The sequence below is a fragment of the Ostrea edulis genome, chromosome 10 (assembly GCF_947568905.1).
Source record: "Ostrea edulis chromosome 10, xbOstEdul1.1, whole genome shotgun sequence".
Taxonomy (NCBI): domain Eukaryota; kingdom Metazoa; phylum Mollusca; class Bivalvia; order Ostreida; family Ostreidae; genus Ostrea; species Ostrea edulis.
In genome coordinates this window covers 37,371,561-37,395,426 of record NC_079173.1, presented here as the reverse complement: position 1 = coordinate 37,395,426, position 23,866 = coordinate 37,371,561, and the positions used below count along the sequence as shown (strand labels likewise).

General features: G+C 35.9%; 1 protein-coding gene across 1 annotated transcript in view; it reads right to left on the bottom strand.

Moving 5' to 3' along the window:
• The window catches only part of LOC125665980 (PDF receptor-like), a 39,079-nt gene extending 20,599 nt beyond the window's left edge, over positions 1–18,480 (bottom strand). The window contains exons 1-5 of the mRNA XM_048899015.2: positions 18,373–18,480; positions 3,751–3,859; positions 2,745–2,849; positions 1,243–1,388; positions 96–362 (exon numbers count right to left, since the gene is read on the bottom strand). Of these exons, the coding sequence (XP_048754972.2) occupies positions 96–362; positions 1,243–1,388; positions 2,745–2,849; positions 3,751–3,859; positions 18,373–18,480 (735 nt within the window). The remainder of the gene's footprint in view (positions 1–95; positions 363–1,242; positions 1,389–2,744; positions 2,850–3,750; positions 3,860–18,372) is intronic.
• Positions 18,481–23,866: the final 5,386 nt, after the last annotated feature.

The following is a 23,866-nucleotide window of genomic DNA, read 5'->3' as shown; positions in this document are numbered from 1 at the left end:
ACATTGAAGATACACAAATATACAAACACCAAGATACATATAACTACATATACATTCATATATACATACAAAACATACACACAAAAGCTAAATACCGTGTGGAATATAGCTATGTAACTTCCGGTGGCGGCAAGGTAATCTGATTGCTTTTCTCGGGCGATATACTGATCAATGTAAAGGATCAGTCGGATGATAACTTGCACTATGATAGAGACCAAGAGGTTCCGATGGATCCTTGTTCTGTGGCACCGTAATGTTCGGAAGTAACAGAAAATGAATAGTGATGTCAAACACGACACAAGCGAGACACAGAGACCTATTATTTCCATAGTCCGTGTCCCAACAACAATTTTCTTCATCCACTGAAATAAAAATAATAATGATGAATTATAACGGTGTGTACTTTGAATAAAAACTAAAACTAAAATGCAAAGCCTGCGGACAAACAGAATGTCAACATATTGAGAGGATACTGTTCGTGATCGTCATTTTCTCCTTCTGTAAACAACACCAATAGAAATAATGGCTAAATGATCAATAATTATAAGTGTAATTGATTTTTTGCAATTTATTTCATTCAGGATCAATAATTATTTAGCAATTAACTAAGACAGTATAGTAACGTCATGATGACCCTGGGAGGCTATTGGGGTGCATCATGGGCAGGAAGGTTGGCATCTGTAAATTTTACTGGAGGTCACTGTGTCCGAAAGAACACATTAACCCAACACCGACAATGGACCAATTGTAAAAAGAACCAATTATGTCAGAAAAAGGGGTAGGTAAGTTTTGATCATATGATTCAAGATTCATTGGTTCAAGAGTGATTATGCATCTGTTCCTCTTATACGGATGTATTAAACATTGACACAATCTAGATGTGATTTAAAAGTGAAAATAACGAACAGTGATCAATCTCATCATCCTATCTCTGACCTGGAGGTTTTAAAGCTGTTTCATACTCAAACTCAAAATTTGTGCTCTAAATCGTACTTACACTCAAAAGTGAAATTGAAATCAATTCTACTTCAAAGAAACATTATACAAATGGCCATGTGGTAGCAAAGGAGAATGTAAAGAGAGATAAATTTTTATCTGTTTAAAATCCCTCAAACCTGGAATGAACATATCTTTTGATTACAAGATAAAGAGTATCGGTCATAAACCCGGTGTGAATTGCAGACACAATTCAGATTACCAGGGAATATTTCACATGTCATTGAAACCTGTAATTTGTCGTACCTTTCGATCTTCTGCAGATTTATTTCCGTAGAATTTAGCCAGCAATCTCCATGACTCCGGTGTGTAACAGTCGGTGTAGTTTGAGTACCCGAGAGGCTGAGGTCCCTCCCAAACAGAAGTTTCGCCACATCGCCTGAATGCCATCTCTGGAACAGAAACACCAGAAATAGTGAAAAGACGAATTCAATACCAAATACACATGTATTGTAGGATTAATGGAATTGAAACATCACTTTTACGACTAATAAGCATGTAATCAAATATTGTTTTAATGATAACCTCAAACGTTATTTATTCAAAAGAACAAAATTTCACACAAAGAAAATTTACAACTATTGAATGAAACGTTTTAATCACATTGGTCACTGCTTGCCTTTCATTGGACGGCTTTTTGAACGGAAAGCCATTTAGACGAACCGAAGTTATGAGGTAACGCGCCTGGATGTAAAAAGCACTTGCTATGTATTTCAAAACTCAAAATGAGTCTATACATTTGAATTTTCCTTTTTCTATACATTTGTAAAACAATGATCAAGCATAGAAGTGTGTGTTTGAATATCTATATGTGACTGATGAATGATTAGTTATCTATTGGAAAACAGCGGTAACAAATACTGCTGACTACCACGCGCAACCTCTCAACAGACCGTGAGATTTAACTACACTCATGTATAATTATAGCAATCATGCCTTATGCCCCTTTTAATGGGGTTATAAATCGCATCCGATGAACCTTACATTCTATTCGAAGTTAGGCTAGGTAACTGATAATCAGAATTATTCCCCTCAAGTGTCATGATAACGCAGATTGAGCGCATGAACTTTAGATATTCATGAAGTTTAAGGTTTTTATCTATGTGACATCTATTCTTCTGTGACTTGTAGGTTTTGGGTCCAAACTGTTACCAAAATCAACCAAAACGTAAAGTGTTCTTTTTGAAAAAAAAAAATCATCATATTTCTTTTCAAATTCCATGGGCATCTGTAAATCCAAAACTAGTGGAAAAAAATGTTACTGTAACATGACAATTCCAATTTCAATTTCATTTCAGGATATCTTTGAAATGGCATCCACATTGTACAGTGTATATCTAGGCGTAAATGGAATACAACAAAGTAGGGAAACAGTATTCTAAAACTATATATGAGGTATTTGATACGAGCATCAACAGCAATAAGTGTCGTAATTCATGATTCTTATTTGCAGTGGATGAATTTTCATTTCATGTTTATAACTACCAGCTCTTTCATTAACTGTTTCTAAATCGTAAAGAGCATTTGTTTTGAGTAGAAGCATCTCCGAATAAAGAGTAATATACTAGATAGCTTTTTGTAATTGAGCAATAATCTCTAGTTAGTATTCATAAGCTTGATTGTATGCTACATTGTTTAATCACGAATTCAAAAAAGGTATAATTATGCTATTTGACGCTTAACATGAGCAGATATAGGCGCAGACATGCTGAGAATTAACAAAACCGTTGATATTTGGTTTTACTCACTGTTGGGGTCCAAGCCCGGGTAGGGAGGACATGCCATGTAAACTGTCTGTCCTGGGGGGACGGGGGGCCAACATAGAATGGTGTCCCATGTTGCTCGGCACCAGTCTACAATTATAGTATCAAATGTGTATGAGGTCATTATATATTTTGTCACACATACAACTAGCTTCAGAATTGTAGCGCTCTGGGGAAATGAGATAGATCAGAGAGCTACAGATAGCACCCTCACAAAAACCTTCAATTTTCAGAGCAACATAGTCTACCCATTTTTAAGGTCCTGTTTGACTGTTTTCGTGGATTGCCGCCTCAAAGTTTATATTTCACAGTACATCGTCGGTTTCTATAAGGGATGGATCTGTAGTTGTGGACTCTATTTCTTTTTTTCCAGAGAGCTACAGTTCTGGTGCTACCTCAAGACCAGAATTGGAATTTAAAAGATAAGGGGATGTCTATGATTTGCAGTTTTTCAATTTAGTTGAAATCTTACCTCTGCAACACACCAAATCATGACGCACGAAAAACACACATATGCCCCCCAATATAACACAACCCCGCTCTACGATATTATGAATGATAAAATAACAGTTGTTTGAAATGTACATTTAAGAACAGTAAAATATACATTTTGATTTTACAGGACCTATTTACTTCTATACTGATGTCGATCCGTTAATAGGAAAAAATTCAATCATTGCCTTCCCAAGTGACATTCTAAAGTGGTCTGTTTTTGATGTTCTGTGATCTTAAATGAGGTTATTCCTTTGAATTTGCGACGATGATTATTCTAGATGCAAAGTACATACTAGCAGTTTATTCACGTTCACCATGAGTACATGATATGATGACTGAACCTGTGCTAATGATGAACCACGTTCCTTTTATACTGCATTTTGATTGTAAAAAAGATATACGTTAAGTTTCAGTCACGTGTTACACTTATCAATCATATGAAGTATTTCCTTTTCAATTCATCGAGTTTGCAAAATGGCACGAACAGATTACAAACCTTCTTCTGTTTTCATTTCTGACTCCAAGGTCTGCGTACAGTCCACTCCGGAGACATACTTCCATGGCTTTCGCAGACTGTTTTCAAACAACAGAGAGTTGTTCGCTATCTGTAATGTATATTAGCACTACTTTAATTATTACGAACGGATGTCAACGTTTTTGAAAGGACACCTGTCCTATATAAACTACAGCATGTTAGAAGGTTCCGGAGATGTTTCTTTTTTCTGTCGTATTATATGTGGTTGTTCTATTCCAATGTTCTGCTATCTTCCCTATTCTAACAAACATTACCGTATAATGTGTTTTTTCGGAAGTTGAAACCAGAAGCACCATCGGTCATTTGTTTAGGCTTGACTATTTTATATCAGATGATTTGTTAACAAAGGCAAAAAGAATGTGATAAGACTTGAGAAATGGTATATTACAAGAAATAAATTTGTCTTCGTGGACAATTGCATACTAATGCTTCTGAAATTTCTTCAAAGAAAGACATTTCAATACTTTTCAAGGATCAACTTTCTTGGGAAGTTATAATCAGGAGATGGGTATCCCACAAGGTATTATTTTATGTGTCAGGTTATTTAGCATTAAAATTCAGGTCGAAAAATCGAATAGCGATATCCATGGCATTTTTTTCGAATTTGGAGATGATTTCGAAAAAATATGAATACAATTGAACAACAGTTACAACTATCTTTGAATAGAATACTAGATGTTAATTAGATTTTCTAAATCTAAAACAGATGATGTGTATTTCTATAACACAAACGGAAAGCTCGTGTCATTCCAATTTTAGAATTAGATGAAGGTAACCAAAGTTATAAAACAAGCTGGATGTTTAGGCGTGATATTTGAGAGTAAATCGACATTTATTCCACACATTAAATATATTTGATAAAAATGCACTCCCGCTCTAAATAAAATAACAGTAGTTACAAATACCAAATGGGGAACAAACATATACACACTTCCGAAGCTATGTCGTTCTACTGTTAATCTCTAAATTAGACGATTTGGCCATCTTTCAGAGATGTTGAAGCGTACAATTTGCAAGTTCATGTCGGACGAATTAAATCAATAATGCATTTTGTTATCAAAATTAGATATCGATAACCAGTTTTATACTGAGCTTTTACATCCTAAATACAAAAACTATGAGAAAAATCCAAACTAGATTCAATAATTGGACGCAGAATCTGCAAACATCTAGCATATTTTAATAAACCTTTAAACCCGTTAGCCTGTTTCTGTTCCCGGTAAATACACCGTAGAAATTATTCAAAGAAGAAGTGGACACCCCTCTCCAATATATAAAAAGTTGAAAACATAGATCATAATCCAACAAAATTCAACGAAGTTATACAATATCAAGGTATTTCTGTTGAATGTCTTTATCGATGAGTCAAAAGATAATGTAAAGGTAAATAATTATCTTATTTTCTACTTCCAGGAGAAGCATAACAATTTAAATTCGAAACTAGGGCCAAGCAACTGACATTCGACTATACGAAATTGTCTCCAAAGAATAACTTACTCTAATTACTGGTTGTTTTTTCTTCTTATTCTTTTTTCTGTTTATTATGCTTTCAAAATATGAGCTTAACCTAGCCATATATTTTAGACACCCTAAATTAATATTACTTATAAGCAAAGTACATCCATCAAATTTGTTGGATTCCAAGCAACATTAGTATTCCCAGTAACATCAAAGCAGACAATGCTTTAATGCAAGTTGTTTTCAATAATACATTTTTACGCATTTTGGCAACTTTGAATATGTTTCTTATTGATAGATCCAGGCCATCATTAAATTTTTGTTTGTTTGATGTACTCCGACCCACATTTTTCAAGTCGGGTAGGTAGGTCGGTATTTTTTTTTTTAAATCAGATTTACAAATTTACTTATGTTTTCATTAAACACATAACGCTGCCAGACAGAATAGAGTTTAGAACAATCATTTTGTACACATTGTATATATTACACGTAAATCTTCCAATGTCTCATGAAATTTACTCAGGACGTTTTGCATTCGTCACGGATGAGGACCTCTACAGTTGTTAATAAATAAATTAACACCCCTTTTTGTTACCACCGGTCGATTCCGACATTCATAATAGCAATCACTTAAACACTTTAATGTGATCCATGAATATCCAAGTGAATTGCATGATTACAGCAATTTACAATAAGTTTTAATATTACCCAATATAGTTTTAATGCCGACTTTCCCGCATCGTTCAAGTAGTTATGACGATTGTGTTCCATTCGTGTGTCTCAGTTTAAGAGCAAAGTAAAAGTGCCGTTCACCTATTAAATCGTCATAACATTTAGATAATCCTATATCAAAATAGTATGCGTGCCTTTTCAGAAATATAGACCATCAACTTAAGCGCCGACTCGTGGTCCGCCATAATTTTGGTGCGCTATCCCACGTGATTTTTTTTTTATCTAAATAACATGCATGGCTTTCTAACTTTTGTACATAAATACGATCAGGCCTCGACGGGGGAGTTTGTAGCTCCTTGTTCTATCTTTTTGGTTGATAATGTGGTAATTTGGAGCTGTGATGCGGTATATTTGATCGTTCACATAGAAAAGTGTTTGAAAAGTTCCCGGATTAACAAATGGTCATTATCAAAGTGAAAGTAGAACCGAAAGACGTCCTAAGGACATTTTGATATCAAGAATTCTGTAAAACAACTAGTCCAAATAAAAAAAAAAATGGCATCAAGTTTAATACTTATTCGAAGAATGTCTATTTTCCAGGGAGCAAATAAAAAAAAGAATTAAAATTTCCAAGCGCGGAAAAAATGATCGGGTCGGGGGAAATTTCACGGGGCGGTCGGAGTACATCAAACAAATCAATTTTTATTTTGAGTCTCAGTGTTAAAATCAACCTAAATGCGATTACTAGGATACTACTTAAAACAATGGTTCTTCATATTGTTCTTGCAAGTAGTGTGTATTTTAAGACAATGTGAGAAAACCGTGATCTATTTGCAGATGAGATGGATATTTGTGCAACTTAATCCGTACAACAGAGACGAGCAATGCACACCTAAACATTGTCTTCATGACACTTGATTTATGCGTGGTCGTTTCAGCGATTATTTTGTTGACTTGTTTTTCATCATAATAATGGTATTACGAATTAATGCTAGAAATAATCATCTTTTTATGGATTGATACATTGCTAAGAAGTACAATAATTAAGATTGCAATTCAGGAATGAAAATTTACGGTTCCATTTTAATAATCACAAATAACAAACCCTCCTGTAATGGAAGGCTTATATAGCAACAACAAATGACACACAAGGGAGCAATGAGGGATATCTGGATATTTGTAAAAATTACAAAGCATAAAGTGTCCCACTCAATGAAGGATCATCCCTGACCATTACATTGATTAATTGAATAATAATGGCAGACTACACAGTCTAGAGATAATCAGTCAGTTACATCTGAATGTGTTCAGGAGCTCTCGAATAAACCTTGTCCTTGAGTGCTTGGTGTCTTGATTAAAGACTTCCGAGGCACCTGATCCCACCTCTGGTATGTCATGGTTGCCGACTCTTAATTTTGCATTCCTTGTAAGAGTTATGAGATTGATCACTATCCCTTATCCTCAACTTTTCTTGTTGTTAATTTAAAGTCGCATGTGACAATCCAGAGGTCTCTGTCATTACGTGAAAAAGTGAGAGTGACAACGGGGCTTTATTCTGATCACGTGTACAAGTAACTAGGGGAGAAAGTTCACAAGGTATTCTAACATTCTAACACCAATGAATTCGAAGGAATTTCAAAAGTCTTTTGAACTTTTTTATCTTAAATATTTTCATACATGCTCTACTCAAAATATGTCTTAACTACTTTGACTATTTCTATCACTGTATATGGCATTTACAAACACAATAACACATTACACTACATCTTACCCATAATGCACTCCACCTCATAATTCCATTATCACCTGCATATTATGGTTATGCATCTCAGCATATTCGATAAGCATGAGAATATTCTACATATAACAAATTTCGAAGTTGAAAGAGGCTACTGAAAAACATGCTGATGTTACAAGGGTTTTAACAGTCTCCTTCAAAATCAGCAGCATTTCCCTTTTATGGTCGTTATAATGTCTGATATGCAAATACAATCAGTCATTAGGTCGAATGCTATCAGATTTGTTTCATACCAACTGTTACAGCGTTATTTACATACAGATTTTGCCTACGGATTACTCCGTTTATAGGGCATACGGCGGGTGTTACCGGTCAACAGGGAAAACGTACTCTTCCTAGGCACCCGATCCCACTTAGGCGTATACAGAGTTCCATGTTTGCCCTGCGTTTAATTGCATCGAATTTGAGATTGATCACTGTTATCTTCATTGTTATGTAGATAACGGACAAAACTCAAGCTCATTAATCCCATAAAGAATACAAAATTAAGCATAAGACAAACACGAACTCCTGGACACACCAGAGCTGAGACCAGGTGCCTAGGAGTAAGCATCCTCTGCTGGTCGGACACATCCGTCGTGGGCCTCATCACATAAAAAGAGTAATCTGTAGTCAAAATGAATATATAAAGAACAGCTTAGCATTTGGCATGAAGCACGTCAGAAGCATTTGACGTAATGACCGGTTGTATTTGAAAATTATATCGTTATAATGATAATACAATTTGAGAAATATCACGGAAGGAACCAAAGGGCAATTTATTCGTCCAGAAAAAGTACTTGATCAAAATCATTTAAATGCTTAACTGATATATCCTATTACCTATTTATTATCAGTTTATCATTCGACACTGACATTGTCAGAAGTGTAGTGGAACAGGATGGCAACGATTTCTGTTTACAAATATAAAAGTACAACAACAAAAAATCCTGGCGTCAAACTATTACTAAGCGTTTTCCCATAGATTATGTTTCATTTACCTTGACCAGTATCAACGAAAAGACAATGTCTATAAAACTAATTAACTGAAACAATTCGATACACAACACAAAGTACGTTTTGCTATACTCATCACTTACAATATCGAATCCGAACGTAAATTAAACATGATCTTAAAACGAAATCACGAGTAAAATGTACTTTTTATCCTCGTCTAATTGCATACCTATGTCAATAAATGTATCATATAATGACACCTGCATATTATCCAGGTACACTAATGCATTTTCTACTTTGACATCTGTTTCTAGCAATTAGAATATGCAAAAATAAACACCGTATTATCATCTTGTAGAGATATACTCTTCAATCTACAGATACAAACTGAATCACATGAAGATTCTAGAGTTTAATATTTTACAATCTGAATTTCAATCACCTCAAACACGGTAGCAGCCTGCAGACTTCCAGCCACACTATCATTTTATATCATGAACAAGATCAATGACGTGCTTAGTACTATACACTACACATCTTTCAGTGGAGTAGCTAGGTTTGAAATATTTCTAAGCAGGGGTCTGGGGGCGGCAGCCCCCCAGAAGCGGAGGACATTTTTCGTTTACGGTGATAAGATTTAACGAAAATATTTGTAAGCACGTGCTTACAGTACTACAACGTAGCTACGCCACTGTAGACTTTCGTAAAGCAATTAATCGAGTGCTATATTTTAAACTGTATTGAGAGAAAAAATGTTATAAAACATGCAATGAATATTGAAAAATGTTCTAACACCAAACTCGGTATAGGGTTTCCCACGTTTAACTCTGATGGTGTGAATTTCGGCCAACGTTCCTAGTATAAAAAATTTAATCTGTGAAGCAATTTATTTTGCCGGAAATGTTATCAAAGAGAATTCTTTCAGTGGAAATTCCTTTTAGGACCGGATTACAAAAACTACCCATCGAATTTCAAAAATTGCCATTTCACCTACAAATTTGTAAAATTAATCATTGTCTTTTTAGGTGTAAATTTTCTTCCTGTAACTCACAACAAAACAATAAGTTCTTTTGCCCATTCTTCAGAAATTTTGTATGTCTACTTGTCTTCGTCTTTTTTCCCCCTGCCATATGGGCGCTTAATTTCAATAACCCCAGTTCCACATCTGAAGTACCGAACTAGTTCATCCGCACTTTCTGTAAGGAAAGAATATTTCTTGCTTATGAAAAGTGAAGATAACGAATAGTGATCAATGGCATAACTCCTATAAGCAATACAAAATAGATAGTTGGGCAACCACGGACCCCTGGACACACCAGAGGTGGGATCAGGTGCCTAGGAGGAGTAAGCATACCCTTGATTATATATAGAGACAAAGACATCCACTTTACAATTTGTTCTATGATTTTGCACATAATGTCTTCGAACTTTCCATTCATATATTTTCCCATGAGATATACAACATGCATTTGGTTGCCTATTTTATCCACAAAGTACTTTGACTAAATTTTCTTGGAGTGTGTTTTTTTTCTTCTTTTATTTTACAAATTGCACCAAAATTAGAGGCATTCAGTACACAAGTTCTTCCCTCTGTCCAATTCTTATTGCTTGCTTGATCATGAATCGAATTGATCAATTCGAATATAGTTGAGGGAGATATTTCCATTTGGCTAACAGTCAATGAATTCGGAATGGCACACAATAAAGTTCAAATCCACATAGACCTTAAGTACATACGATGGTTAAAATATGTTCATAAAGTATGTTTTATACCCGGTGTATAGTACATACATTGTTTGATAAAGAATAGAGTTTAGTTTGTAAAAAATATATCTTTGTCCATCTGGAATGTCTTTTTGAAAAAAAATCCGGATCTTTACAAGGTCCCGACATATATACATCCGGATAAGGTATACCGGCAACATGTGGCTTATCTGAAGTTAAGAACTTGATGTCCTGTAATGTTTAGGATTACGAGGTTTCTGAACTTCTTTTGATTTTTTCGACTCGTATTTATTGGAGATGCATGGGTTTGTTTATTTTCAGAAGTACAAATAAGGCTGTTCTAACATGGAAACAGCAGGTTTTTTCCGTTTTACAATCACAAAATGAACTTTCAATTTGATCAGTTTCTATCCTGGGTATCTACAGGCTATAGTGACCTCCAGTTTCTCCACCAACTTTCATTCAATGTCTCATAAATGTACTTGGTCTGCACACAACTAGTACGTATCATATTAAACATGGTTTACTTTCATGTTACCAAGAAAATTATCAATAGAGTTTACTGGCCTTCTTCAGCTGCATCTCACATTTCTTGGCTTTCTCTATCTGAAACAGGGTCTTTTGAAAAAGTACTTGAGGATGCCTTCTTTAACACCTGGACTACTTGTGGTATTCAGTTCGTCCTATTCATTTAACAGTTAATGGATTAGGCACACTTTCATCATCATCATCATCATCCTCATCATCAGAACCGTCCCTTGAGGGAGAAACGTCTGTCTCACCAAAGTTCATGACTAATTATTCTGTTTACTAGAATGCCTTTATTACCAGATTTTTAAGGGCCCCTGTCTATCAACCATTATCTAAGTTATCATCAAAGTAGCAGTACCTGTTTTTCGAAAATTGAATCTGCCTTATTCATACTGAAAAAAAACCCTGAACCATAAATACAAAACTAAAGTAATTATATGATAGTTTATAGACATCCAACTTACGCGCCTGAAATCCCCTCTAGACAACTCAGTCCCCTCTAGACAACTCAGTCCCCTCTAGACAACTCAGTCAAATTATTAGTGATAATATACATGTACATGTAAAATGCACATTATTACTGTTCAAAGGTATGGCAACTTTTCACAAATTGTTGTACTATGAACATATTGAAAATACATTTAAACAAAATGTAGCTATTGTGAAGAATCACTTTACATAATTGACTCCAGATTTCCTAGATATACTTGAATAAGTCGATGTATCCGAATTTCCTCTGTAAGTCCACCTCGTACGTTTAGGAATCAGTGTTTATGTTAGCTCATTGGTTGTGCAGTCCAACATGTGTAGGATATCTATCTACACCTTTTCTCTCTTTAAATGTAACATATGGACTTGACTTAATTCCTTCTCTCCTCGTGGAGAATAGGGCCATGAACAAGTCCTCTCCATTTACTTCTGTCCTGGGCTGATCTTGCTGCCTCTGTCTATGACCCAAAACCTAGTTCTTTCCTCTCATATAGAACAATATATAAAAGTTTTTACATCCATATACATGTACATGTATCTACCAAACGATGCCAATTTATATCATAATTCGATACATGGTATCACGGGTATAAAGCAATAATTGTTCGAATTGAAGATCTAGTGGAACGCAGTTCCGTGGAGTTGATTAGAATACAGAACTTGATCTTGAACTTGTGGCTTCCCATACAGTTTAGTACGAGCGCGTGGTAAACAGTACATGAACTATTTGAACTAGCTACTCGGCGTAAACACCATGCAATCATTAATCCACCAATTGCTTTTTTACCTGGTCCACGTTAAATGATTCCCAATAGGGCGTAGTGATACCGAGAGAAAAAATTTCATCAAAGGATGGTATCAGTGAATTTTGACGATTCCTTGGTCAAATAAATATCATCAATATCTCAAATTTTAATTCCCTACATGTATAGTAATCAATCAAAGTTTCTGTTTTATTGATTAAATAATGACATTAGATGTAAGCTCGCCGTTTCTTAATTTTTAGATGTCTTTGTCAGAAGACCTTCAGGTAATACTGAGAATATAAGACGAATTTAGGATATAAATTAAAGTACAAACTAATGAATACTTAACTAGATATGGCATCTAATTCCAAGTTGATTATGCATTAAAACCAACAAATTATCAATATATCTGTAGTATTTAACACATCATGGACGCGAACACGAAATTTTTCATCAGCTTTAATGACATTTCGTGATTTCTTGCGTTGCATCAATCAAGAAAACCTCCACGCGACTGATAACGAATCTATATCTTTTACTGCGTATATAAACCATCACGTGTGAGGCTGGTTCTGCTATAAGCATGATATTTCATAGACATAAATATGATATCATTCATTGGGTTGTACAAAGTTTGCTTGACGTTAAACTACTATTCATAACATTCTGATCTTCATTATCTATCACTATATCCTGGTATGCATACACTGTAGGTATGTTGGTTGTAAATTGTTTTACGCTCGGGAATTTATCACAAATTCGGAGACGCTCCATTGCCAGTGAAGGGCTGTGCAATTAAGGCCTATCAGGGGCGGATCCAGGAATTGCGGTTACAGGGGGCGCCACTTTATGAAGCAGGGGGTCCATGGGCCGCCTTGGGCGAAGCCGTAGTGGGGGTCCAGCGGGCGAACCCCCCGGTAGCTCCTGGATTAAAAACAGATTTTATAGTGCTTGAAATATGTCCTATTCAATCATTTGTACTATTTTCTATAATTTTTGATAAGGTTAAATTAATAAAATGACGCAAATTTAAGGGTTTTTGGAAAAAAATCAAGTTCTCCCAATAAAGTAATTCGAGAATTCAAAAGATGTTGTCATTAATTTCTCCGGGAGTGGAAGAAATCATTGCTTCTTTTATCGTTTAGTACATTTTTCTAAACAAGATTCCACGATTTACCTTAAATTTGAAAAAAAAAAATCCGAAGGACCGCCCCATTTAGTCGCATCTTACGACAATCAAGGACTAAAATGACCAACGACACGAACAATTAGATTGTAACATTTTTGGGACGACCTGTCCCTTCCCCAGGGCAAACGAAAAGGTTTACATATCAAAGATGGCTAAAGATAAATTATACAAGAAATAAACACACTAGCACTAAAACAACACTAAATCCACAAACTTATTTACACTGCGCATTGCATGTTTACTGTTTTGGGCTTACTAATCTGTTTTCTGGAGCGCGAATTAGGATTATTAATCTCACACTTCGTGTTCAGCCAAAATGATTTTGTCAGCTCGATATATCTTTATATTGACCTCATTAAAAGGCTGGCTATCTTTTCATAGCCCTGTCACTCACACACTCGGGTGTGCTGTTCACAGAAACTTCACATCATTTCCACACAATGCACATGTCATTTCCTGTCATTCCCAGGCCGCCTATAACAATGATGACATCAAATCTATATATTAAGAGCACGTTATAGAGTAGGTTAGCGTTGCTATATTTGATGGTACTAATTCTAGATACCAAAGACGACATTACCTAATGAGGTACAGCTGCAACTACATCTTGTGTAACATACATACATTTTCCTCATCATTTACTACCGTAAAAGTAAAAACAAATTCTGGAGACAGCCATATTAAGACTTCGACCTAATAAGCGATGGCTGTTGTAACTGCAATAAAGTAGCCCTCGTCCACCTGTGGTTTTTTTGGTGGGGGGTTACAACTTCTTAGGATCTTCATTATGGTGCATATGCAAGATTGATTCACTCTCGCAAACATTTTCGATCATTCTAAACATTTGCTGGTTCCCTTGACTTAAACAAAAATGCTCAATAATTTCAAAATATTCCACTTTCTCGATTCATAATGTGCGCCATGTTTGATGTACTGAAGCTGTACTTCCGGTTGACAAGTTATTCGTGCATACCCATATAAGGTAGTGTTTACATCAATGAACGAGTAGGAGGAAAAAACAATATCGTCGGTATTGGAATTTCTTGGAATTGGATTTATAATGACAAGACATAGCTGGCATATAAACATTATGTGATAAACAATATGTAACGAGGAGTGTGGAATGGCATATCTGCTTCTTTTTTTAAAGTTATAAATGCCTCTTGATGAGGAGATAAATTATCATAATAAGAATGGTTGCAGGTACAAATGAGATAAAAATGCTTAGATAAAACAAACCTTATAAAAGAAATCAAGATGCATTGTACATTCGGGTCAATACCACAGAGCAAATCGATTATGTACAGATCAAGTGATTTGATTGGATGATATGATGTGCTCTTATTATTAAATAAATATCAAGGAAATGTTAGACTAGTCTTGTATTCCCATTTAGTGTAAGTATAATCAGACTATGCATGCATAATGTGTAACCGTATTTCAATATCCAATCCCTAACAATACGTTAACCGTATTTCAATACCCAATCCCTAACAATACGTTAACGCCAAGGAAAGTGGAATAGCATCATTGTTTCATCCAATGGAGACCGTCATGTTACATTAGTCAAAATATACTTCAATTCCGGATTCGTACACTTTAATACCGTGTACATATGTAGGTATCAGATTGCGAGTAGCAGATGATTTCGTCATTTTCTTGTCTGATTTTCCTCATTTTATAACAGTGACAAATTCCAAGCTGTCTAGCAATTCAACTTCCCTCTCTGTAATGTTGAGTTTTTACCTTTTTACCTTCCAACAGAAATAAAAATGTACCTTTCTGTACTCTGGAGTTATGGCTGCCTTTTTTAACCTTGTGAGTTTTACCTTCCCACAGAAATAAACATTCTATCTTTCAAACTATTTTAAATATTCTTGGTAAGGGTTAGGAATAGTTAGCCATGTACACCATTCCATCAACAGGAGTAGGTTTTCCAGATCTCTGTTGAATGTTCAATTTTGATGTTGGTCGATAGTTAGTTCAATTCAATCATTTCCCTTGATAACAAATGTCGTTGTTTTTTCAACCTACATTTAGTTTCCATCTTGTGCTCTGAAATACTTCTTTTATTAATTTAATTTTGTTAAATGTCCAAAGAAAAAGCTCTACGAAATACAAGAAAATTTGCACGTAATTGCAACAGTATTATTTCATAACTTGGAAGAAAAGGTGAGCTGTGTGTAACTACGGAACCAAAACCAGCACATTGACGTACAAGAACATGTATCGAGCGCTGAGTGGAAAACAAAGCTTAGGGAAACTGTAAGATTGGCACTACAGAGGTCTATGTCATCACTATCCTAATCAAATAATGATAATCATATTGAATCACTGAGATAAACTAGTTCTTTCTAGCATGACTTTACTGTTTACAAATTCAAAATAATGTTGATATTTGTCACTTGTTGATAAGAAAATCCATAATTAATGTCTGTTTCACTTCTTTGACTGGCAATAACGGAGAAAGTCAGGAAATGGGACATTTCAATGATACTTATTAAAAAAAATCACATATCTATTTTGATGTGAATTCTAGCGTTAAATGTTTGGGTTTTTGTGATATCTATTCTGAAGAAGGCTTTTACGCGCGTTTTTCTGTTTGACTACACATCCCTGCGGATCATCAGCAGTATATATACACTCACAAAAGCTACACGTAAATGTGGATAGCTGACTTACCAAGAAAGTCAAAGACCACAAACAACAGGGGCATGTCACCATGAAATCACCGACGTAAACCCTCCTTGATCACAAAATTGCACCCCCAAACAATCATTGTTTTAGTATACTAGAAGATAATCGCAATGAATGCCACTTCTGTCAGGCATATTTTACATATATATGCACGTTTTCAACGTCAAAACCATCAAACAATTGCAAGAATTCAACGCTCTTCGAGTAAATTGATTATCATCATTACATACTTTAAAACCTAGCATGCATATAAAAATGATAAATGTTTCGAATCACAAATACGTTTTAAGACAAAGAAAATAATTACTCACCGTAAAAAATGAAAACACACCACCTAGAGAAAAATTCATAACTCTCCTTCTTCAATATACATGTATATCTAAAATCGTTAACTGATCGGAGAATGCAGCGCTAAGCATTGCCACTGACGGCCAGACTGTGACATCGCGTCTAACGCGCTCTTTTAAATTCAGAAATCCGTCCTCTTAGCTGCTGCTCAGCCTGCTAATTTCAATATCAATAAGTAAAATTCATCTTTATTGTGTAATATAAAGTTTATTGGATTAAACAGTTTATAGTCTGTCAACTTGGCATTGTGGGAGTACATATATTGCTGTAAGAAGGAAATTTATAGGCACACACCTTTAGTGACATTTACCGTAAAGATTTTGTAATTTACATACAAAGGTCGAAATACAATACTGATCAATAAACTTAGAACAATTTCACATTTGATACGCAATCATCAGAATAGGTTATTTACCATCATTATCGAAAGATCTTCCGTTTCCAATGGAAGATCTAAATGTTATCGTATTTTTTCTCTCTCTCTCTCTATTGTTATTTTTTCTTACAATTTTCAGTGCTTATAGAGGTGACATGGCATTTTGCGATTTCTCTAATGTAAAAGCGCTTGAACTAGGTAGGGCTAAAAAATGCCATACAAAGGGGTATAGCGCACTTGGTATGCAATTTCGCCTACATAAATACCTTTTTCTTGAATATCATTTTTTACAAATATTCTGCTATACAATGTCAGTTTATACTTGTGTTTACCCAAATTACTTAATAAAGATATCGATATGTTGATAGTATCTTTATTTGATAAGCACCGTGATTATATAGAGTATATAGTAGATGTAACGTAATGGGCATAAAAAATTGCAAACTGTTGCAAAAGGCCATCATAAACCAGAAATAAAACACTGAAATTATTTTGCTTGTTTATGACTGTATATAAGACCGTTTGAGGAAATTTGGTTTAAGGTGGCCCTCTTGTTGAAAATGGATAAAATATGAAAAAATCGTTCTCAAAATTTACCTTGAAATTTAGCAGCCTGTCAAACGTTAAACCTTTAAATTCACATGCATTTGTGGCCTAGTGGTTTAGGTGCTCGGTAATCTTACACTTAAACCATATATTCCGAGTTCAAGTCCAATATTTTTCCAATCTTTTTTTTTTTTTTGGTTTTCATTGGGGGGGGGGGGGGGGGTGTCGTTTTCTTGAGAGGGTGTTTTAAATGTGATACATATATTATAACAAATACTAGTCATTTTCATCATAACTTCTAATATAATTATTTGCAAGTTACGACTTAAAGAAAGGGAATTTATTCCGAGATCATTGTAGTTCCGTTTGTTTACACTAACATGTTCCTGTGTGCACAGGATTTTCAAAGCGTAATGTGGCTGACGAAAAGTTAAACAAATACTACACGAAAAAGGACACAAATGCACAGCATGTAATAAGTAAAAATAGGCCAAGGGAGGAAAAGAACTGTTATACAGTTTGACTTCTCAAAAGAAAATATAAACTCATGTAGCAACTGTCATATGATATTTAGGCAAAGCTAAACACTCGAATTATCAACCAAAGGCAAATGAACTAATGATATCTATTAAAGGTGCTGCAGTCATGTCAGAACAGTGAGTTAAGTAATGCCATATGTAAAAGGGCTGTTGTGTAATATGAATGCACAGGTCTATGAAAATATTGTACTGTTCATCATTCCAAATAGGAAAATGGTTTATTGATTAAAGAATGACTCATATAAATGTAACCGGTCTTGGGTGTAAAGATAATCCACAAGATGGTTAAGGTCGTAGATTCGTTTAATAGTGGGAAACAATGAAAACAACCCTATAACAACAATAAAAACATATAAGGACAAATACAAAAGACACTATCGAACATATGATATATGCAACGATACAAATATATATATTGGTCATCATTTTATCGTCAAAGGAAATAACTCTCTGAACTATCAATTATAAGTAATTGATATTAAAAAAAATTAATATAATGTACTGCAGTGAATTGCATATGTACATGTACATACCAGTTTATGGAACTGGGCTACAGTTTCCGAAATCAAGGTGAAGCTGCTTAAAACTCTCTTATGATGACCTATTGAATAATGTACTAAAATACTAAATTCTGTACACATATATCACTCTGCGCATTTAAATTACATAAAATTCATTGTTTACTTAAAGAATAGAAATTATGTTTTTCCACAATTAAATCTTTCACTCATGACTTGCATACAAGTTTTATGAATAAAGAAAAGTTTAATTACTTATATGGCAACACCCTTTGGAATCTCTTTCAAAACTAGATTTTCCTGAACTATTTCATAAAAAGAACCCAGGAATTCCCGCCAGGAATTCCTATTGGCTAGAAGAAAATGCTAAGACCAATCAGATGACAGAACAAGTATGACACCTAAGATATACATGAACTAATCCAAGTTATGTTCTAACTGGACCCTTACGGATTAAACCATTATATTTAAAAGGGGTATTTAGGTTTCTTTAACACACAACACAAAGTTAGTAAGTAGCGCAGCGCAATATGTATTGAACGCTGTTTTTTGCTATATTTAGCTCTAAAACTGCATAGTTATTTCGGATTTCAAACATTTCGGTTGAGCATCACTGAAGAGACATTATTTGTCGAAATGCGCATCTGGTGCATCAAAATTGGTACCGTATAAGTTTTACATTATGACCCCTGGGTCGAGGCCTCTGCTGGTGGACTGTTAGTCCCCGAGGGTCTCTACAGCCCAGTAGTTAAGTACTTCGTTACTAGCTTGCAAATACGGATGTATATCTAATTGCTGTTATAAAATTTAGAAATTCATTTCAAAATTAAGGATTATCTCCCTCATGCATAGCTCTTATCCTTAGACGAATTTGGCTCCACTTTTTTGGCACGCTGTTTTTTTGCTATATTTAGCTCTAAAACTTCATAGTTATTTCGGATTTCAAACATTTCGGTTGAGCATCACTGAAGAGACATTATTTGTCGAAATGCGCATCTGGTGCATCAAAATTGGTACCGTATAAGTTTTACATTGAAGTGAATAAATGTGAATGGCAATATAAAAATATAAAACTAAACTAAGTACAACTACCACATAAATGTCAGTAATGCTAAACTGCGGCAGTTATTTATCTTGGTTAACGAAACATTAAAAACGTTGGCCTTATATTTAAATACAACACGCCAGTCTATTATTGGAAACCGGTGTTTTCCATTTAGATTTCTGAGTCGGCCGTATCGTCAGCAAATGCGCTATACCTCTTTTTCATGCAATTTTTGATACATTCCGTTGATATCTTTTTATACGAAAATAATGTTAAGACATATACAATAAAAATAATGTAAGTAATGACGAGATCTACAGTGTGTTTGTATTTGATTAATCCAAATTCCAAGGGTCGTTCCCTTCCATAAGGGACTCAGAGGGGTCAATATATATTTTCTAAATGTCTCAAAGCTAAATATAATTCATTAAACATTATTGAAGCAAAGTTGTTTGTTGTGACATTCTACATCTGCTGACGTCAGGAAAATGATCATTGATTACATAATATGATTGATTGATTGATATTTTCCGCCACATTCAACAATTTTTCAGTTATCTGGTGGCGCCAAGTGTTTTATTGGTGGAAGAGAGAACCCAGATACAATGTACCTGGGAAGAGACCACCGGCCTTCCGAAAATAAACTGGGAAACTTTCTCGCTTACCGGCGCGTGATAATTGGGGAATAATGTATGAAGTTCTATTGTCTCTCTCAAAAAAATATTTTGTAAAGCATTATAGAACAAATATTGCTCAGAATGTTATTCTTTAAAAAAGTTCATGAATTGCAGGGTTGATCGCTGAATTGGAATATGCCAATTATCCATATACCCATAATCAATTTTTAAAAATATTGTAGAACAAAACATGCAGATAATTTTAAGACGCGTTTGACGATATAGTTTCAGGGGCCAATCCCTAAAATAATCGAAAGCGATAAGAATATTTTTTAAATATCTGAAAAACAAACAAGACTTTGTGAAGCATTACGGAGGCAAAGTAGTTTGTTTTACGTTCTGTAAGCTGATGTCCACGACTTGATCATTGATTGCGTAATAAGAGATATTCATCATGTATATAAGGGAATAATGTACGAAACTTTAATGCTTTCTAACTCTTAACCAAAAAATATTTTGTAAAGCATTATAGTACATAAATTAGTCAGAATATGACTCTAAACGGTATACTACCATCAAGCTTTGTCTTATGTCCCCTCTCAAGGAAGTCAGAAGCTGGCCCCTAAAACTGAATATATTTTATGAGTCGAAAACTGAAAACGTTTTGTTAAACGTTGTAGAACAAAAGCTGTGGATGATTAGGAAACATATTCAACAATATCAAGTCTTAGGGGTCAGTTCCCTAAAGGACCAGGAGGGGTCAACAAGTCTTAGGGGTCAGTTCCCTAAAGGACCAGGAGGGGTCAACAAGTCTTAGGGGTCAGTTCCCTAAAGGACCAGGAGGGGTCAACAAGTCTTAGGGGTCAGTTCCCTAAAGGACCAGGAGGGGTCAACAAGTCTTAGGGGTCAGTTCCCTAAAGGACCAGGAGGGGTCAACAAGTCTTAGGGGTCAGTTCCCTAAAGGACCAGGAGGGGTCAACAAGTCTCAGGGGTCAGTTCCCTAAAGGACCAGGAGGGGTCAACGAGTCTTAGGGGTCAGTTCCCTAAAGGACCAGGAGGGGTCAACGAGTCTTAGGGGTCAGTTCCCTAAAGGACCAGGAGGGGTCAACGAGTCTTAGGGGTCAGTTCCCTAAAGGACCAGGAGGGGTCAACGAGTCTTAGGGGTCAGTTCCCTAAAGGACCAGGAGGGGTCAACGAGTCTTAGGGGTCAGTTCCCTAAAGGACCAGGAGGGGTCAACAAGTCTTAGGGGTCAGTTCCCTAAAGGACCAGGAGGGGTCAACAGTATTTTTCGTCTTCTCAAAAACTGAAAATAATTTATTAAGTATTATTAAGGCAAAGTTGTTTGTTCTGACGTTCTGCAATTGTCGATGTCAGAAAAACGATCATTGACTAACGTAAATGGTGATTTACGGGGGAAATTGTAGGGAAAGTTTGATCATTTCAAAATCGAACGGATTGCATATTCGTTGCTTCCAACAAGATCGTGTCTACTTATTATTATCATTAAATCACTTCAAAAGATGATTAGTGAAGTTCAAAGTAACAACCATGTGTGATTAACAGGGTCCTGATTTCAGGTCTCCTGTGGATGGATAACGACTTATGATTAAAATTATATCAGCTTAAATTTCAGTCACCTTTACTGTTCATTATCATGCTGTTGCATCCGCCCGTAAACCTCATCAAGCTGCCGGTATATACAGCGCCCTTTGCCTGAATCTTAAGAACATGAACCGCTCGTGGTGATCTAGAGGTTAAGGTGTTCGTTTCGCAACCGGGAGGTTCGCGTCCCGGTGCCGTGTCAAATCTAACTGGGGGTCCAAGTCCCGGCGCCGTGTTAAATATAACTAGGAAGTCCGCGTACCTGCGCCGCGTCAAATCTAACCGGGAGGTCGGAGTCCCGGTGTCGCGTCAAATCTAACCGGTAAATTTGAGTACCAGCACCGCGTCAAATATAACCGGGAGGTCCGAGTCCCGGCGCCGTGTTAAATCTAACCGGATGATCCAAGTCCGGGTGAAACGTCAAATCTAAATTGGAGGTCCGCGTCCCGGCGTCGCATCAAATCTAACCGGGAAGTCTGAGTCCCGGCGTCGCATCAAATCTAACCGGGAAGTCTGAGTCCCGGCGTCGCATCAAATCTAACCGGGAAGTCTGAGTCCCGGCGTCGCATCAAATCTAACCGGGAAGTCTGAGTCCCGGCGTCGCATCAAATCTAACCGGGAAGTCTGAGTCCCGGCGTCGCGTCAAATCTAACCGGGAAGTCTGAGTCCCGGCGTCGCATCAAATCTAACCGGGAAGTCTGAGTCCCGGCGTCGCGTCAAATCTAACCGGTAAGTCTGAGTCCCGGCGCCGTGTAAAATCTAAGACTTTAACATGTAACATAGGGCATCTAAGCGTTTGGCATTAAAAGTGAAATGCATGGGTCTTTGACACATGACCTTAAAACTGGAGGCCCCTTGTTATTGTAGGCTTTTACACGATGATGAACCCTCATTGCTAATACTACATGTATAAGCGCCATATGCATAGCTCAAGATTTGTGGTACTTCACATACAGCCGGAAAAAACCTTTACAAGTTAAAAATTCAAACTTGAATGGGACGTAAAACAACATAGAAATAATGATAAAAAATTTGCTCTTACCAGTGAATTTGTTGTTGTTTATTATTATAATCATTTTTATGCCACGAAGATAAGGGGGGGGGGGGCATATTGTTTTTGTCATGTCTGTCATTCTGTAATTCTGCCATTCTGTAATTCTGTCATTCTGTCTGAAACTTTAACCTTGTTAATAACTTTTGAACAGAAAGTGCTAGAGCTTTGATATTTCACATGAGTATTCCTTGTGACAAGACCTTTTCGTTGGTACTAAACCGTTTCACCTTGACATTTTATCTACTTTTAAAAAAATGACATTGGTCATAACTTCTTAATGGTAAATATTAGAGCTTTCATATTGCACATGAGCATTACTTGTGACAAGATTTTTCTACTTGTACCAAGATATTTGTCCTTGTGACCTTTGGCATCTTCGGAATTGGCCATTATCGGGGGCATTTGTGTCAAAAACACATCTTGGTTTTTTTTTTTTATTATTCGCTGTTTTTTGTTGGTTTTTATTTTGTCTTTTTTTTTTTTTGGTTGTTTTTTTTTCTTCAATTTTTTATTTTTTTTTTATTTTTTACATCCTGTCGAGACGTTTTCACCCCCCCCCCTTTTTTTTTAGACGTCACAAGTTGCAGGTGAGAAACATTTGGACCACACATTTACACCTACATTGTATGTTTAGCGCTTACTGTCATACATAATAAAATATTGTTTAAATTAAATTACTGTCGTAGCAGTGGGTTTCTTTAACGTACTAGAGCTTATTGCGACACGGGACCTCCGTTTTGAAGGTCGTATCCAAAAGACCCGTAATGACGAGCGTGTGACGCAGGCATGGTTCGAACTCATGACCTCCCGGTTACGAAGCGACCACTCTACCACTAGAGAATTGGTTTTATAGCCATGTCTCCGCGGGTGACTTTGTCCAGTGGAGTATCGAGTTTATTAGCAGGAGTTTATCTCTTCAATAAACTAGTACTACAGGATTTATCATTACTAAGGTATGCGTGTACAGTGTATCAGTGGTCGTTAAGTTGGTTACTGACTGTCTACGGGGATATACGGGGTTGATTACCGCTGTGTATGGGCCTGATCAATCCGATATCAACCATTCTCAATATAAGGCATCAAACGATGTCGCTCTATTATTACTTAGGGGAATTACCCTCCGTGCTATTTTTCATCAACAATACACAATAGCATTGATATGGTAGGATATTTAACTGGTTTCGTCTAAA